This window comes from Filicampus tigris, chromosome 1 (assembly GCF_054856515.1).
Source record: "Filicampus tigris isolate MCC_2025a chromosome 1, RoL_Ftig_1.0, whole genome shotgun sequence".
Taxonomy (NCBI): domain Eukaryota; kingdom Metazoa; phylum Chordata; class Actinopteri; order Syngnathiformes; family Syngnathidae; genus Filicampus; species Filicampus tigris.
Window position 1 is genome coordinate 17,622,146 of NC_141217.1, and position 18,644 is coordinate 17,640,789.

Below are 18,644 nucleotides of genomic sequence, written 5' to 3' on the forward strand. Positions count from 1 at the left end.
GTCGGAAACGCTAACGAAAACCCGTTTAAAATCATAGGCGGACGGGCCTATAGGCGATTACTATTTTTTCCGGCCGGACAAAAAGACAGATAGACGGACGGTGGAAGGGTATTCCGGCTGTAGGTGGTAGGCAATAAATGGACTGCAATTTTTTTGTAAAATGCCCAGCTCTGCTGTATTGTCAACCGTTTAAATAGCTGAATTCAATGCATGTTGGATGTCATTCCACTGTTGTTATGGCTATGCAAAGAAGCCCACTTTGTTCTGGTCCTGATGGTCCAGTAGAGCCTGACAAAGGTCAAAAGGTGAAACAAATGCAAATGTAAAGAGTCACGTGAAATCGTCTCCAGCAGAGCCTGGCAAAGTACGGCTCGGAGCCTCATTTGGCCTGCCTATAGTCTCATAGACGGGCCTTCACAGTAACCATGAAGTCATAGTAAAATATGCTGTGCTTTTATTTTATTTTTTAAGTTATGCTTTTATTTCATTATGGACGTTAGTACAAGTCAGGTAGCAAGCAAGAGCTACAACTAGTGTCTTAAGTGTTGCCAACTTAGTGAGGTTTTCGCTAAATTTAGCGGCTATTCCGACCCCTCCAGCAACTGTTTTTCCAAGAAAGAGACAAGCAAAAACGACAAAAGTGATTCGCAACACTTTTATTTCCTGCATGGTGTGAGGAAGAGTGCCAAAAAGATTTGGCCTGAAAATCCTTTTGGAAAAATGACAATTTCATATATTCACATACACGCATTGTACAATAAGTCATCACTGTATCATTTTACATCACTGTCAATAATATTATACCTCCGACTTATTTATATATTTTGGAGTCTTGCCTAGGCTAATATGAGTTGGCGTGTAATTTTAATGACCCCTTATAATTGTGTTTAAAATGTGTATTTCCTAATTATAACAATACATACCATATCTACACATGTAGAAATGTATTGAAACAAGACAATACTTTTTTAGAATACATTAAAACGCAAATGCTGCAGGTTTTGGCTGTAGACAAAGTTGTGGTTAGCATGTTGGCTTGGCTCTTGGCAAGCATTCATTTCTCATGTTGCACTTTTGCTACATTAATTGCTCGCCCCTGGTCTAAACAAGTCTGTGTGTGATATCCGGTTTAATATATTTGCAAACAAAGAGAGGAAATTACTTTTTTGTTTTTATTTGTGGAGTTCTGGTTAGCCAATGAATAACAACACCGGTACATAAGAATTAACACAACCATTCATACTCACAATTTAGTCCTCAGTGGTCTAGATGTCTGCCAGGTCATGTATAACATTTGGCCTCGGTTGATTTCACGATGGCCAGTCAGTGTGGCTCCTCAAAATGCAGAAATAGAACACTGAGCAATAGAGTAGAACATGTGGCAGTTTGCCAGTCAGTAGAGCTTACACCACCTTGCATGACATCAGGCAGTCTTTTAGTAGACGTGTTTCCAATTAGATCACCACAATGTTCCTGCAGTATTAGGGGCTAAAAAAAAAAAAATTAAAAACAGAGGCTTGTACCTATTTAAAAAAAAATACAATAATGATCCATGAAAATCACTTTAGCAGAGGATGGATCCATACCTTGATGTTACTCTAAACTCTTAGCACTACCATCTGAAAATCACATTTAACTTACCAGATCTGTGGATCCTGCTCTTTTGGTCATCTAATGCATATATAACTGCCGTTTCATCTTCTATGCAGTCAGGAATAGCATCAAGATGTGCTGCACATTCAAACTTTTTTTCTGCAAGTGGTTACATTTCCATTGAATTTGCACTTGCACTCAAAGAGGCATCTACCTGTTGGGTGTTTACACCAATACAAAACTGTCCTGTATTTAAAATCAACCACGTGCCTCCCTGTTGGTTTCATTGATGTTCCATGCACCAAGTAGAATACCCCCGTGGCATGCCAGGACTGGTTTCCACTGAGAGGTTACACCACAATGCCAATGCTATACAGTAAACATCGCACCACACCTCCAAGGCCTACACCGATGTGTGGGATTTTAACATCATAGAACAAGACAACTGCATTCATTACCTTTTACAATCCAAAATGTCTCTGAAGGAACAGAAATCCCTGAGTTTGGCAAAGAATTTAACTTAATTTTTATTAAAATAGTGAAGACAACTTTCTTACCAAGTTGACATTAAAACATTTGACCTGCTGAATGAGACAAGATAAACAAGTACAAATTAGTTTCCAAATCACTTTAAATATTCTAAACAATTACCTCATACGTCCAGTTCGTTGCAGCGAGTGCTAAAAACGTTTGGACAGCTCAGATACTATTGTGGAGACTGTTAAAGGAAACTGCTTTTGCCAGAATGTGCAAATTCATCAACTTCCATGGTTACCTGTGCTCATTGTTGCAGGCTTTAGTTGCGTCAGTGTGACTTGAAAACAAAATGTACAGATGTAAAAGATGATAAATGACAACAAAAAGACATTTTCCATATCCACATAACCACTCCATTGTCTTTTAAGACAATGAAAAAAAAACTTTGTAGGTTTCCTCTTAAAGCAGCTGTTTTTAAACAAAGGTCCTCTTAATCAAGAAAAAAAAAAAAAAAAGTGACAAAATAGATGCATTTGCTTTACTTCAGAGCCGTGATGATGCAATGCTCTTGAGCTTCCTTCAACGTCGATTTGTTGTCATTTTAGGTAGCTGTTTGTGCACATATTTACAAAGAGGCACCTGCATATATCTAATGTGCAGCAATAGGGTAGGCTCTGCCTCCGCCCTTTTCATTTGCAAATCCTACTGCGTCGCTATTGCCCTTCGCTCCGTCCTCATCAAACTGATTAATGCTTTTAAAGTATTGTATATGCTGCAGGTTTTGGCTGTAGTGAGCATTGCACTGCTGGGTTCGACGAGTAGTGATATTGTTGGGACATTGTCGACGGGGCAGAGCTGTCTATTACTCTAAAAAACAGGCAGTCTGGTGGAGGTCAGAGTACAAGCGTTGATATCCTCGGTGTGAGAGGCTCTGTGCAGGGACGGTTCTGAGGCACTGTGGTTGATCTTAGGCAAGGCGTGCTGAAGAAGCTCGATAGAAGACAGGATCTTTTAAAAAATGAATTCACAAGAATTAAATCCAGCTTGACTTTGAAATCTGTAGTAAGCAAGACAGAACTAAGCAGCTGTTCACCTGTGGGAAGAGCGGCCTCTCATCCTTGGACTTCTTGATGCAGTCAGCAACCAACCTTTTCATGGCTTTGGGGCAGTTCTTGTAGAGTTTACTGAGGTCAGGTGACAGATAGCCCCGTCCCACCATGAAGATAATCTGAAAGAGAAAAAGAAAGCCTCATCGTACAGCCCACGATAATACCAGTCGAACTCACATGATACAAAAATGCCAAATCATAATATGAATCATTGGCCATGCAATATGGTCCGTCTCATGGACATTATGAGCCCAAACATGACATAGCGCAGCAAGTCAGAACAACACAAAGAGCAAATGGTCAATGGCAGAAAACTGAGGTAGGCTGGCTGTAGATTGTATAAGAGTGCTTGGACAACTTCGCAACTTGATTGGAATTTGCAGATTCTGACAACATTCTTAAAACTGCCCTAGAAGATTAACCTTTTGTATGTTTAACATCATTACTAAAGCAATGGTTTGATAAAAATATTTTAATCAAATGACAGTTAAAAACAAGTAAAACGATTGTTTTCAATTTTTTATTTAATTAGCCTGCAGCCTTTAACATCTACGGATGAGCTAGCTAAAGGCTCCATGAAGCTCTAAGTGAAATTTTATTCTGGCACCCTCTATTTCTGCCATATCTATCATACAGTAGTTGTTGCACTGCTGCAACTGTACAGCTCTGGTAATATAGTTTGTTTACATGATCCCATTGTCATCTTGGCATGCCACATATGCATTTTAAATTGAAAAAAGGTAGCAAATTCAGCCACAAGAACTGACTGGGATTGATTTACAAGTAGAATACTGTATATTATCTAAAGCTACTAAAGTATATTTGCAATGCACAATAAAACATGTTTGTACAAAGGTGACTGCAAAGTTATGTATAAATAAGTAATTCAAAACCAAATATCTTTGTGGATGTGGGTGAACCTGACACAAGGTGACAAAAATCATTTAAAAAAAGAAATGATTAGTGCGCCCTGGCTTTTCTGGAGGCAAAGTCATTTATGATTTAACTGTAAAAAATCTGATGGCTAACTTTACTGCTACCCAATCCTGCTAGTCCATTCAGCCATTATTGTGTCATAATGGTAAATCTCAAGTACTGTAGTTCATTAATTTTGTTTGGAGACTCACGGTGGCCCCCTAGTGGTTGCAGGGCTCTCAGCATGTGTTTCGTTTGATTACCGGTATGCCTAGGAACAGCTCTGGTCACAGGCACTCTTAACCACGAGTGCTATTATGAAGTCATGCTGCAGTGAGAAAAGATATTACACGGCAATGCGCAATGTCGTAATTTACAGAATGGTGTAAGGTCATGTACAACAAGAAGGCAAGAAAGGCTACTGCTCTGGTTACTGTTTGGGAATGTTTTATATTCATGGCTTGCTTTTCATACAAATATTTCATGTAATTATGACTTTAATTCAGGGTTAGTACCGGTGATAAGACTATAATGCTTTCTGACTTGTGTACAAATTTACATTCCGTCGCTGCCAAAGAAACAGAATCTGCCCTAAACCAGATCATCTGAGTGGGAAAATATGATAGTCACGATAACATATGGGAGCATTGGGTATGATATTCCAATTTGAATGTAGACACAATGTGTCCATACAGTGCGTAAGGAGCCATACATGATCCAGGTCAAGCCATGTGACCTGAGAAGGGACATAAAACCACACACATCTAGAGTTGTGTTACTGATTCTAAAGTTAGGTCAATGGCTACACAGCGCAAAGCCGCAACCACAACCCCCTCCAGACAGCATGTTTTTCCACCATCTTCTCTCCTCAGTACACCTGGACCCAGCCAGAATAGGACCAGATTTTTTGACAGATCTTATAGGAACTATTCATATCGCACCACATGAACCTACTGAGAAAATACAACAAATTCATGGTCAAGGTTGCCTTTGAAGAGAAGGCGGAGCTAAATTGTCATACCAAACAAACAGGATACTTTGGCTGAATCTAAGTTGGAAAGCTGCAGTGGTTGGTGGAGGAATTCAGCCACGTCAAAAGTATTTCACTTGTAACAGGGAACTTCCCAGCACAGTTACAGTGCCGACGGACATCATTACGATCGTGTGTGTGTGGATTGCTTCAGGGTGGCATGAAAACTCACAGGCAACCAGACAGTCATTTGACAGGTTAAGCAGAGTGTAAGTGCAGTGTAAAAAGGTTTACAAGACTAGCCAGAGATGCACCGATAACTGGCCAATGCTCAGATTTGTGTGTTATACAGTCATTTTCGTCTTAAACACTTCTATCCTTTTCTAATCTGGAAAGAAACGCGCCAAGACTGTTGAACTCGCCTTTTTCTGTTCACCCTCCTTGAGTTTAGCTCGACTTTTGTTGAATTGGTTCCAAAAAGACGAGTGCGAGCGGGAGTTGAATGTCAGAAGCAGGTCGCGGCAAAAACAGGCCTGGGATTCGTGCTATCAGAGCACCAGCTCACTATTTTGGCTCGAGCCAATATGTTGCTAGCCAGCAGCAAATAATGTGGACAGGAACTGAGAGTTGAGTGACCCCAACGAAGAAACTGTATTCCCGAAAATATAAACGGTTGAGAACAAAATGCAACCCCTTGACATACAACATACGTTTATGACTGAATTATACCTGATCTCTGTTGGCTATCTGGGCGTACGGCAGCTCCCCTGTCATGAGCTCGAAAAGAACGATTCCATAGGAATAGACATCTGATTGGAAGCTGTAGGGATTGTTATCCTGCATCCGTATGACTTCAGGTGCCTTTGAAGAGACGACACATTTCTTTTCACAAGTCTATTCCCCAAACATCACGCTACTGTACGAAATGTGAAAGCTTGTTTACAGACCATCCAGAGAATAGACCCAGAAGGCTGCTCCACCTGATGCGAGCCACTCCACCTAGCCTTTACAGTCGCAAGACCAAAGTCGCCAATTTTCACCGTCAGGCCTTCATGCAAAAAGATGTCTTCCCTGCTGTCAAGGATTCACGTCTGAAATGCTGAGAAAATGCACATCTTGAGAAACTTGTCAAGAGATTTGATACACAGGCACAGCTGTTACGAAGGATACTGTTGGACTTCATGTCACGATGAATGATGTTCTTTGCATGTAGATAGCTGAAAAGCAAAACGTCGAATGAGATCAGTCATTTGGAGTTTGAATCAGACAAATGGCTTTCTTTAGGACCTACTCCATGCCCTGAGCTGTCTGCCTGGAGATGTCTATAAGCTGGATCATCTTGAAGTTTGTCTCCAGGACATGAATGTGTTTGTAGAGGCTGCTGCCCTCGCACCACTGAGCCACAATGGCCAGGTTGTCCTTTGTCATGTAGCCCATAAACAACAGGATGTTGACATGTCTGGTTTTTCTGTGAGCAAGGGGGAAATCAGCCAACAATAAGATCAAAGATTGCAACAGATGAGTCACCAAAAGGCACAGCAAATGAATACAAAGCATTTTAAAGGAGCTAACGCTAATGTCCATTATTTCTTACCTGAGGACAGCTACTTCATTTTTAAATGCCTGCAACTGCTCTGGAGTTGGGTTGGTCACCTTTAAAATCTTAACTGCTACATCACCTATCAAAAAAAAAAAAAAAAAAGAAACGAGTAGTTGGATTTGCTGTGATGCAACGTGCATAGTGACATGGGAAAAAGTGAGCATTTGTGGCTGCTCTAGAACGGGCCCTGCCCCTTCTGCCCCCATCATTCCTACCATGCCATTTCCCTTTGTATACGGTTCCAAAGGAGCCTGAGCCAATGCGGGACTGAAGATACACCTCACTGGCTTCAATCTCCCAGTAGTAACTAGAATCGCGTTTCTCCCGAGGCCTCTGGATGTTTACAAAATCAAAAAGGTGCCAATGTGACTAAACACACAACAAAGCGATTGGAAAGGCAAGTTAATCGAATAAATTACAATTTTATTCTTCTCCTGAGTATTGAAGGACGTGGCCCTCTCTCGCTGGGCCGGTGCAGGGGTTTTGGCTTGGGACTGGGACCAGCCAGTAGGACTCTGGTTGGGGGAACTCCCAGCTGTAGAAAGTATAAAATGGAATTAGGCATGCATGGTCTTTGAATGCTGTCAGGAGGATCACATAAGCAACACATGCACACGCACAACAAAAGGATGGAAAATCTTATGGTGATGCAGCACACACACACAAAAAAAAAAAACTTACCCGAGTCATGATTTCGCATTGCATCCTAGAGACAACAAAAACAGATCCCATCACATAAGTTGCCCTTCAACCCCGATGTAAAGCAGGTAGCATGTTAGCAAGTCAGGCTGCACAGACCAGCACAACACACGCACTCTGCCTTCTAACCTTTTCTGGACTCTCAGATGAGGTCTCAACAAAAGACTGGGAGAAGTGGACAATACCTACTTTCCTCTTCAGCCAGAATCTATGGCACCAGGAGGTGGGGAAGGTATTCAGGCAGTCTAGCTACTCCCCAACAGGGGATGACAAAAACAGTGAGGGCAGCAAGGAAAATGAAAAGGAACAGAGGGAAGGAAAATGAGGAATAGACAACAGGAATGAAAAGAGTAACGTCAGGTATGTAACTCAAGCGAATAAGAAAATATTTGCAGGTGTAAAAGGGTAAAACTAGGACAAGAGAGGAATTGGGGATTAGCCTTGACCAGGTTACTTAATAAAGAAAAGCATAATTAGAAAAGATCAAATGCAGGAGGATCGTTGGAATGCCCGAGATGTATACAAGAACCAGATATTTTTAGGGGATGGTGACTGCACCTAGAGGTACACCAAGAGGCCCACACTGTGTGTAGTTACCTCAATCATACTGCTGTCTACAGGCAGGGTTGTGCTAACCATGTGGACGTTGGGCGTTGAAGTGGAACGTTGCCTCTGCGAAAGACCGCCGCCTGTGGGCGAGTAGGGCGTGGCATAGTTGAAGGCATGTGGCGTTGAATATCGGTGGGCAGAGCTGCGAGGGCGAGAGAATGCAATTTCAAGATTCAAAGGCTACTGTACGTATCTGGCATCTGATCTCTTCACAGCAAACGTGACACGGTGTCGCGGTTCTTGACGACAGGCCAAGTTTGAGTCTCGGACCGCTGCGTTGTCAGCAGTGTTTTGTGTACAACAACTGGACCATCCACTTCAAGGTTTGTGACTGACGCTTAGCTTGTCTTGAGAGGTTCATGCATGGCTGAAAAATCAGTGTTTACTTTCTGATCCTTAACAATTAATGCAACCGTAGTGCGCTACACTTTCTGGTGAAGGAGGAAAAACGGGAAATATGGGTTTTTTCTCACTAACGCGGTGACTCCTGTACAAAGAGATGTTAACTAAACCTATTTAGAGGGAATTTAGTAAATGCAGTTTATCAGCTCCAGCGCGCAATAAAATGAACACTTTTTTTTTCTTATGCATTTTAAATAAAGAAAATAGCACTGTATTGTTTAAAAATAGAGATAGACCAATATGCATTTTTCAGGGCCGATACCGATTATTAGGAGTCAAGGTGGCCGATACCCGATATTTGGAGTCGATATTCATTTTCAGTAAAAAGGAAAATAAGCTGCATTATTGTATTGTATTTTCTTGAGGTTCTCCAAAATAAAGCAGCTCATAGGTTTGATCATATACAGTATTTGTCAAAAATAATATAAACCATTGAGAAAATCATAGTAAAATTCATAAACAGTAGAAAAGTTCATGAGACAGATATCTGACACCCTCACCCCGAAAAAAGAAAAAGAAAAAGAAAATAATTAATCGGAATCGAGAATTGTTAGGAACTGGAATCGAATCGAGGAATCTGAATCGCCCAAATTCAAACGATGTCCATCCCTAGTATGTATGTAGGGAGTGCACATGCGTGGTGTGAAGCGCAGCGTCGTCAAGACCGACATCCAAAGTATTAAGCCGGCTAATGAGCATTAATTTCAACTATTAAGCAGTCACTGAATAAAGCCCATCTTGCAAGTGTATCAACGCCTTTCTCATTACTTTGCTGTTGGCCTTTCACGCTGTCCATGCAACAAATGAAGGGAGTTTGCAAACTTGGACGCCAGACTGGAGAGACAAACTCCTCCAGGTTAGCTTAGCGCTAGCTAGCTGGAATGACAGAATGTGGATTCAAAACTGGACCAGAAGCAAAAAACACCAGGGTTCTGCTGTTTGGCCAGGGTACAGCAAGTGATGCTGGAAATTAAAATAAGTTATTTTAAACTAAAAAGGAAAACCTTTCCGTAGGGTGACGCTGCTGAATCAATGCGCCGGTGTGCGCTATAGATGTTTTCAAATACCGGTAAGTGAATATGAGGCTTTGGACATACTAAATATACAACATATACATACACAGAGAGACCATTCACACATCCATATGACAGCACAAGCCTGCAGCTTGCTGTGATGTCATATGTTAATATGACTCCAGCACGATACTGTACTATTATTGCTACCCGAAGAGTGGACTATAAGTAGTCCACTACCAGAAAATCAAGTTTCAAAACCGTTCTCAGGATTGCTCTGCATGGAACGCCTTATACTGCGAGTGTGTTAATTTGCCAGCTCACAGTGCTTTTAAACAGTTTGAAGTGCTACTGAAACAACAGGCTCTTTTCACATCTGTTATATCAGCCCTCAGACTGGTAAGCCCCCCACAAAGCTGAGAACGTCATTGGAAACAGGATTTTATCCAATTCCCATGAAGGCTCTTTGCAAATTAGAACACAACTCAAACTGTGCAGCAAACATGACTGTTGGCAAAAAAAAAAAAAATGGTGCGGATGCAGCACCAACTGACACATTGACACCATCAAATGTGTAAAATTGAATTAGAGGTTTAGCTCACCAAAAATAGTTTTGAGATACAGTATGGTAAACACCTTATTATGGATGAAAATCTCTCAACCGGAATAAGTGTGATACTAAGAGGCCGAAAGCTGGCATGGCCTCTTACACACTGGTCATTTAAGCCATCATTGTACAGTAACTCCTGCAACAACTAAATGTTCATTGTTTTACACCAGACTGCACCACTACAGTATATATTTTTGATCATCAAGAATTGTTTCAGGATATGTACCAATACTGTTCATTGTGTATCCGTGTGCTTAGCTGTATCAAGGCATACCTTGGAAAGCGAGTTAACGATTCTCTCATTCGCCGAGATGTTAACGGGGGAAGTGACGGGGCGCCACTTTCACCAGGTGTTGGACACAAACTGAAGAAAGAGACATCGGGGTGACTAAGCCATAAATTATCGCTTTAGTGCAAAAACGGTTTTGTTGTAATGAACTTAATCTAGTTTGGACACTTACAGGAGTTGTCGAATATTGCTCCAGTCCACACACATTGTGGGTACTTTGGTGCTGCAATGCTCATGGAACTTGTAGCCACACGTTTGGCAACGGAAACCGTTCAAAAGAAACTTCTGGCAAATGTCGCAGAATGCTAGCTTCAGATATGTTTTCCGCACCTAAAACATGAGCAACATTTGTACATTTATTTCTTAGGCACAGACAATTATTCGGGGGTTGCTCTTAACACACTTCAGGCACTCACAAAATTATGTGTGGTCAGAGGAACATGATCTAAAACTTCCACCAGCAACTCTTCACCAATCAAGGAGGTCGAGTCGGTATTCCAGTCCATCCGTAGTTTTTTACTGTTACACAAATAGCAAAATACTTTATTAATATCAGCGAAAACAGGTATAATATGCAGCAAGTAAATGTTTGTTTTTTTAAACCCTACATTGTTTACAAAGCTCACCTCCTCTGCCCAGGGTGTAGTCTGAAAACAGCACAACACTGAGGCTGCAGGCCTCGCACCTTTAAGGCTTTAATCAGGCAGCTCTGCAGAGTCATACCTGGCCGTACGTTGACCTAAAAGAGACAGCATATAGAATTATGAATTATTGAGCCTTTCACCATGACTCCAGGTAGGCCATCGGCTAGCTCTGAGAAAGTGCTTAGAAAATGACTTAGGTTCCAGCGTCTGGGAAATACTTATGTTATGTTTTTTATTAAGTAAACTAGTGGAACTTCTTTGCAAAAAAGTTCCACAAGCAGACTCCCTGCAGTTAGTAAGTAATTATGTTCCATAGTCTGATGATTTATGAAGATTTTTGACATTTTAGCCTCTGGGAGCACTTTTGACTCCAATTATCTCAGAAAGTAAAAATGCCACAAGCTTAAATTGTGGAAAGGAGCACTGATTGTGAAGAAATCATTTTTAGAAAAAGGGTAATTTTTCAAAAATAACGTCCTATTGAAACAACAACTTTTTTTTTACATTTTCTTTAGACTAATTTGCACATTTTTGACCATTTTCCTCATGTTAAACAAATAAAACATATTTAAAACGTGTCTAAAAGAAAAGAAAATAAGACATTTTAATCCAGCTAAGACTTCTGAACAGGTTTTAATTTGAATAGTGCCAATTTTTATCAAAATGTGCAGTGAATGTAAACATAAAAGATAACATAACGTAAACATAAAAACACAGCTCACAACGTGGGTCTAGAACTTTGTAGAGTCTTTTAAAACCCTCGTTTTCCACTGCTTTAATGGGAATCATGTCTTCAGCAAGGTAGCCTCAGTTACTTCTTTACACTGCTTGCTGTTTTTTTCATATGGAGTGCCCTTGTTAAATGACTGTGTTACCGTGGGTTGTGTTAGCTTGGAGCTAGCGGCCGCCTCTGGCTACAATGTGTCTGAACTCCATTTGCTTTGGCTGTCGGCGTAATTTTTTGGGTGCTGTCGCTGTCTCCGCAAGTGATTAAACAGGTTTGTAGTGTTGCCATCTGACGTCTGAACCGAGTCTCTATAAACTTTGCAAATAACTGGTTTGCACTTTCTCCTCCGAGGAAAAGCCAAACCAAATCGACACTGTGGATGTGGAGTTTCTTTTCAGGACCAACTCTGCTTCGTGGTGACTTTCCGCTATAGCTCCCCGCTATACAAACAAACAGGGAGGCAGGAAGTGTCACGTACGGTGCACTGTGCGTGCTGTGATTGGTTGGTCGGGTATGAGTCGGCGAATTTGAGCTGCCATAGAGCTAAAATATATAGAATGTGCCCTGTAGACGATCAAACGATCTTTCGGCTTTATGAGATCGTCAACACGTTAAAGTCCTTAACGATCTACTATCGTCATATCGCCCGCCCCTTCTCGTGCGCATAAACTTCTTGGTTGTCCAAAATCCTCTTCACAATCACTGAATTACAGAAAATCTTGTATGTGGCTATAGTATTCTTCCACTGTTAAGTTAATCTCACAAAAAGAAAAATAGATTGCACATTCGTTCTTATTTGGCTAGTCAAAAAAAATTCTGTCACAATTAAGAATGTACTCACCACTTGGACATTAAGGTGGTAGATATTTCTGAATTGGACTTTCTGAAGTGGAAGTCAACCCAAACATATTTTTTTTTTCCAGAATATGTTCCATGCAGGTCCACTAGTCCAAACCCGGCATTAAGATTAATATTGCGTTTGTGGAATATGAGAAATCCACCTATTTTTAGCTAGCTCAGGGGCGGCCATTTTGTCACCTCTGTCGACTGCAGATAACATCCAAGTTGCTCAGGCCTCACATATCGACCAATCATGGCTCAGCTTCAGAAAACATATGAGCTGTAATTGGTTGTTATCTGAGCCCTGAGCAACTTCGATTTCATCTTCAGTCGACAGAAGTGCAAAAATGGCCGCCCCCTGAGATGGCTTAAAGTGGGTGCATTTTGCTGCTTAACTTATATTCCACAAACGCATTATTAATCAGAATGCCGTATTTCAACTAGTGGGCCTGCGTAGAACATATTCTGGAAAAAAATATGTTTGGGTTGACTTGCACTTTAAGGATCCTTATACTTGGCATAAAACAATTGACGGTCTGTTATACGCTTGTAACAAGAAGGATGGTAGTGGGGAAAGGTTTGCAGCTCACTGTAATCGATGTCCAACTTGTTTTGTATCGTCAGCAGGACGTTACTCTCTTTCCCGCTGAGCGGCATCCACTCTTTAGCGATCTTCCTGAATGTGTTCCATCTTACTTTAGTTATGACACACGTTCTCGTTGCAATGGTCCAAAATGTGTATACAGCACGCTAGAATTTGATCAAAATTGGGCAAAAGTCGCGTCACTGCCGTAAAAACAATGCGTTGATTGGTCAGAACCATGACGAAACTAGGTCAAGTTAGCCTCAATCATTCCACGATAAAACACAACAGTTCCACTTTTATAGTCTAATTACTCAAAAACTGCAGGAATTTTTTGTGTGGAAATTGATGTGAGCATGGTGGTTTTATAATCTTTCGCAATTTTTTTAAAAAGAGATTCTATTTCCCAGATCTCAGAATGAAACGTCACCATAGAAAAGATATCTTATAGCCTAAGGGGCCTTCCAACGTTTTCCCCGGCAGACTGGAAACTCTGTGCGGCACCAATATGACATTTGCTAAACATGACAGAAATCCGCTCACCACAGTGCGCTGCTGGTTTGGGAGGTAGACGCGGATGGTGCTGCTCGTCTTCGAGTCAGGTATCTTGCTGTCATCTGAGGAGCGACGCTGGCAGGGAAATCCCTGGACCATAGTCGGCGAAAGGCACGGGCCTTCGAAGGCAGAGTCCTTCATTCCGAAGCCATTGCTCAGGGTCTTCCATGCTCCCTGGAGGTGCTCCATCAGTAAAGCCAAGTGCTCTCAATGGTCTGGAAAAAATGAACCATGCGCAAATTTTGAATGCTTTAAAAGCTCACATCATCAGCTGACATAATCGATATTACATTAGTCTGTTTTCTAAATGAGAGGGATGCAGTGTGGAGACTCCATGTCAAAGTGTATTAGACTAACCGGCAGGAAAAAAAAAAAAGGGTACCGGTAGGTATTTCTATTAAGTCTATTGCCTGGTCAATTTCAGAGAGCATTGAACTATAGGAAATAACTTGCATGATATTTGCCCCAAGAGATGCTTCAATTATTCATGGTAAGCCTTCAAGAAGTGGAAACGTTGAGACTTTGCTTCCAACTGACAGAGCATCACCCTGTTGCTGTAGATTTCTGCATCATCATTTGCAAACTTGTCAGCAGCACACCAAAGCAATTGCCAGGTAAAAAGCAAATAAACTCACCTAGTAGGTGCTGTGAGAATGGAAGATGTGGCATGGTTTGGTTTAAACCAGCAGTGGTACTGGTGATTTAATCACAACTCATTGGAATCAAAGAACGCGATGTCAGCCAAGGCTGTAAAATGGCTCAATGGTCAGCAGGGCGGAATCTTTCTTACATTTGCTGAACTGCCCGTTTCTGGATTACACTGACAGGCTCATATTTCTCAACAAGAATCAGTAAGATGTCGGTACTCCAGTGCAGGGACACGTCTTCCACGTCTTCGTTCTTTTACCACATTAGCCAAACGATAAGACAACTTTTACAATTATTCTATAATAAAATACATACATGAGGAAAATCAAGTTTTTCTTCAGGCATTAAATTTATCCTAAAAATATTTAGGCAATGTGTGCCACTACTTGGAAAAAAAGAGAAAAATGTTGATTAATTTGTGAATTTTCCCGATCGTTATCAAGGAAATCTAGCCCAATGCCTTTTCCTTGTTGTCCATTATCTACTGAGAAAACTTTACACAGTTAAAACTAGGAAATAAAATGTGAATAATACAAATGCTGGCCCTCTTCATTGACACTATTATGAGTACTATGACGTCACATCAACTATGCTCAGAGAATCATGAGAAGATGGGCTCCTGTTGAATGCTGTGGTTGTGAAATGGTGCTCGCTTGCTACCGAACCCAGAACACCACAAAATAACCTGACAGTTTAACCGACAGGTCATGATGGATTCTGGCTTTGGTGTCATTTGCACACAAAATTCCAAATTGCAGCAGGGATCCAAACAGACCACGCCACGATTGTGCCGCTGTGGTCTTCTGCCGTAAACATACCACTTCAAGGTTCACTGTGTTGTGAACACTCGAGGCCATTAGACTCTACTATAAACAGGCAAGCCACCCAGATAACACAATACTGAAAATGCTTAGAGAGAGAGATGTGTGTGAAAACACCCGTCCGATACCTTCCACCCATATCCGGTTGTTAATGTGAACTCCACGAGCCTTTCCATGACATTTTGGGCTGAATTCTGTTCATTTATATTCTGTCACAGTTTTTCTCATCAGATAATTAACCTTTAATACGATAACACGGAACATAACCGATTCTGTCTTAATGCTATCAATGTGGATGCCTCCAGGCTGAGGAGCAGTATAAAAACAGACTTTGATTACAGCATCGTGTTGACATAAACCCTCCAAGTTACATCAACGTGGCAACGAAGCTTTCCACGAGTCTTACAGGAAACCTCAATGAAATGCTAAGTATCTATCAAGCTCAAGCCTGCACTAAAATGACAGCATACTACTGACACAAATGGAGGGAACAGAGCGCAGCCAAGCTATGTATAAACATGATTCCAATTAGAACAGGAGTTTATAGCCACCAGTTATTTGCAACATGTTTTTTCGCAACTTCGATGCTCCGTCCTCATGGAAGAAGACAAGCTCTGACCCCCAAAACAATGCCTGGTTTAAGAAAAACTGTACATCTCAATAAGTACAATATTCAAGGCGTATTGTTCTAAACGAGGTATTTCGGTTGTGCTGTCGTGAAAAGTGCTGCGTTTGCATCTATCATGTAACGTGACCTGTCTGAAAGAAACCAAATATCTTGCTAACCTACAACGCTTTGCAGTGATTGTGCACACTAAAAGGTCTGCTTCACCTCAGAAAACAGTAGGTGAAGCGGGGTGTGCCTCATACAAAATTCAAGTGTGTTTTTTTCATACGTGTGAAGCGGCAAGGGAGTTTTACTATTACAGTGCACTTTCTGTATCATTCTGCAGAGAAAGGCGGGTGCCAATCACATCCAATTTCCGCATAAGATTTTTAAACAGATCTTTTTTTCAATGAAACGGCTCATTGTACAGCATGTAACGTGCAGTTATGTTGTCACAGCAAAAAAACATATTATACATGATGATCGCTTATAAAGCTATGTAGATCGAAATTAATTTGCTTTTCTACCTTATGTCATGCATACCCAGCAGGTCAAACCGCATAACGCAAACAATCGGCGTTTGCCACGTCTTAAATTGGTGAAACCAATGGCATTCGTGTTCATTGTTCCATTAATTTACAACAAAGGAAACGGGGCGATTAAAGTCAAATTATTCGTAACACTGTAGACGCTACTACAGTGGAAGCCGATGTAGGCCCCCCGAAGCGAACGATTAGGTTTGCTCACACGCTTTAAAACACTCCAATTGTTTTCTGGAGACGCGAGAAGCGTTTTGTCGTTAGCTTTTCCGTGTAGCTACGAGAGTAGCTGCGCTATATGTAGCAAACAGTGCTTTTGTGTGTGGGAGCTTACCAAGAGAAGTTGGGAAAGTTGTGCTCCGCCATAACTTCAGGGAAAAGTGGCGTCGGTGACATCATCATATTTGCAACGCATTCAAAGAAAGGGCCAAGTGACTTTGGGACGGGGAAAAAAACGCGTATCCCGTAAAATGTCGCGATAGTTGTACGGCGTGAAGGTCACAAGCTGGTCGCCTCAAAAGCTAAGAAAAGTTTGATCTCTCTCTACGTGCGGTTTTGAAGGCCGAGTTGATCGGTCCCTTGAAAAAAATGACACGGCGAGCGGCGTTCATGATTGTTCTGTTGGGTTGAGCGAGGCTGTTTTACGTGTTCATTCCGGCGCCGTTCCTGACTACTCTCGCCTGATAATCAACATTTACAATGGAAGGCAAAAAGGTTTGACTCGCGGTGTCCTGCGTCCATCTGACGACTGCGATTGAAACAAGAACTCGCAATCAAAACGAGAGACTAGCATCAGTCCCACTGCTCTAAAGCCCTCCCACGCCAACCATGATGTTTTGCCCCCTAACACGAAAGAAACACACGGCGAAATCAGAGAACAAAAGCTTAGACAGTATTGCGTGCCATGCCAGGGAGATAATTGGGTATTTTCAAGCTTGTATATTACACTTATTAATAAGCCAGCAAACAATAAAGGGTTGTACTGTACGGTGCAGTTTAAAAATCAACAAGGATCACCCCACTGCCGGTCTGGAGGAAAGGTTTTGCACTATTAATTCTTAATAACGTAAGTGCGCCATCATCTGGACATTCGAGGGCAGTGCAACTAGATTTTCATGACTGATGTAATGAGATTTTTTTTGTGGGGTGGGGGCGGTGTGTTAAAACAGTAATTTAAAGTGGGACAACTTTAAAATCTAAACTTTAAACTATTGACATTTCAACATTGTTAGTTATCACAACAAAGGAAGCAAGTTGTTTGCGCCAAAACAATTTGCTGTTTTTACTCGTATCTTTGATTTGGGCAGCCAATAAAAGAGACAACAATTCTATAAACTCTTTTTGGTTGTGAAATGCGGGAAAGCCCATTTTTACAACAGCAAAATTTTGTCACTTCTGTTGACTGAAGATGACATCGAAGTTGCTCAGAGCTCAGATAATGACCAATATTAACTTGTATTCCGCATTATTAATCAGAATGCTGTATTTCAACTAGTGGGCTTGCATAGAACATATTCGGGAAAAAAATATGTTTGTGTTGACTTCCTCTTTAAGTACACACACTTGATTTGCTTAGTGGGCCACATATGTAAGTATAGGTAAACATTCAAGCAAACTCAATAGAGGAATGCCAAAGCTGAGATTCAAAACTCACACATGCTTACCACTGGGTCGCCGGCTGTATTAATAGTAACATTAAAAGTTTTCTATTTGTATTGAGGCTCTTGTAACTAAACTCATCATTACGAGACCATCGCCTGGATTGCTCAAGAGTCTATATTTTTAAAAAACAAACTGATTTAGCTAAGAAAAAGTTGAGAATGTATGTAACTTTTGTGGATGAAACATTTACACAAGTACCTAAGAGCACTTTCCCCATTCGTAGGATTTTAAATTATAGATTGGACTCCTGAGATGGAATAGTCCCAGGTTGGTTGTTAGAACTCCCAAAGTTTTTAAGTGAAAACGTGTCACATACATTTGTTATTTGCAATAGCTCAAATTCCTATCACAATAAAAAATGTAAATTAACAATGACAATAATCAACTATATACTAAATGAATAGTAGTTTTGAGGAGTAATGGTATATTTTCATAAACAACAGAATTCAGTTTTCTAACAAAACTGTACAAATGTACACTTACCATGTGATCACCATTTCTGAAGTGTCCAGTTCTGGATAGTTACCCAGAGCAGAGCCCCCCCAAATGTTAGATGAGTGCTGAGGCTTGTCCAAGCTTGAGTTGATTTATGGCATAAAACAACATCATCGGCATCCGAGTCAATGTCTTCATTGATCCTGACTCCATTATGGATTGTTTTGTTGAGCAGCAGAAGTAGACGACTATGTAAAAACCTCAAAATAACTTCACTTTCTCTCCACCTTTCTAATT

At 41.0% G+C, this 18,644-nt stretch overlaps 1 protein-coding gene across 4 annotated transcripts; it reads right to left on the reverse strand.

Moving 5' to 3' along the window:
- Positions 1–640: 640 nt before the first annotated feature.
- Positions 641–17,292, reverse strand: raf1a (Raf-1 proto-oncogene, serine/threonine kinase a). 4 transcript variants are annotated; one of them, XM_086023013.1, is made up of 18 exons: positions 16,585–17,292; positions 13,624–13,850; positions 10,913–11,025; positions 10,703–10,805; positions 10,459–10,616; positions 10,272–10,361; positions 7,961–8,114; positions 7,493–7,612; positions 7,346–7,370; positions 7,084–7,199; positions 6,880–6,997; positions 6,659–6,743; positions 6,356–6,532; positions 6,235–6,281; positions 6,012–6,130; positions 5,794–5,925; positions 3,164–3,298; positions 641–3,078 (listed from the first exon to the last, which is right to left on the reverse strand). In XM_086023013.1, the coding sequence occupies exons 2-18, from the start codon at positions 13,822–13,824 to the stop codon at positions 2,938–2,940; spliced, it is 2,034 nt and encodes a 677-aa protein (XP_085879139.1). In that variant the 5' UTR covers positions 13,825–13,850; positions 16,585–17,292; the 3' UTR covers positions 641–2,937. The 4 variants fall into 4 exon arrangements, with proteins under 4 accessions (XP_085879139.1, XP_085878891.1, XP_085879064.1 ...); XM_086022765.1 differs by having other exon boundaries at positions 8,000–8,114; positions 16,585–17,291; XM_086022938.1 differs by lacking the exon at positions 7,493–7,612 and having other exon boundaries at positions 8,000–8,114; positions 16,585–17,290.
- Between the last annotated feature and the right edge of the window lie 1,352 nt (positions 17,293–18,644).

Coding starts and splice junctions, on each gene's coding strand:
- raf1a (XM_086023013.1), bottom strand. CDS start 13,824: ATGGAGCACCTCCAGGGAGCATGGAAGACCCTGAGCAATGGCTTCGGA. Junction 7,371..7,492: donor CATCTGAGAGTCCAGAAAAG/GTTAGAAGGCAG, acceptor TGTTGTCTCTAG/GATGCAATGCGAAATCATGA. Junction 6,998..7,083: donor CTCAGGAGAAGAATAAAATT/GTAATTTATTCG, acceptor GTAAACATCCAG/AGGCCTCGGGAGAAACGCGA.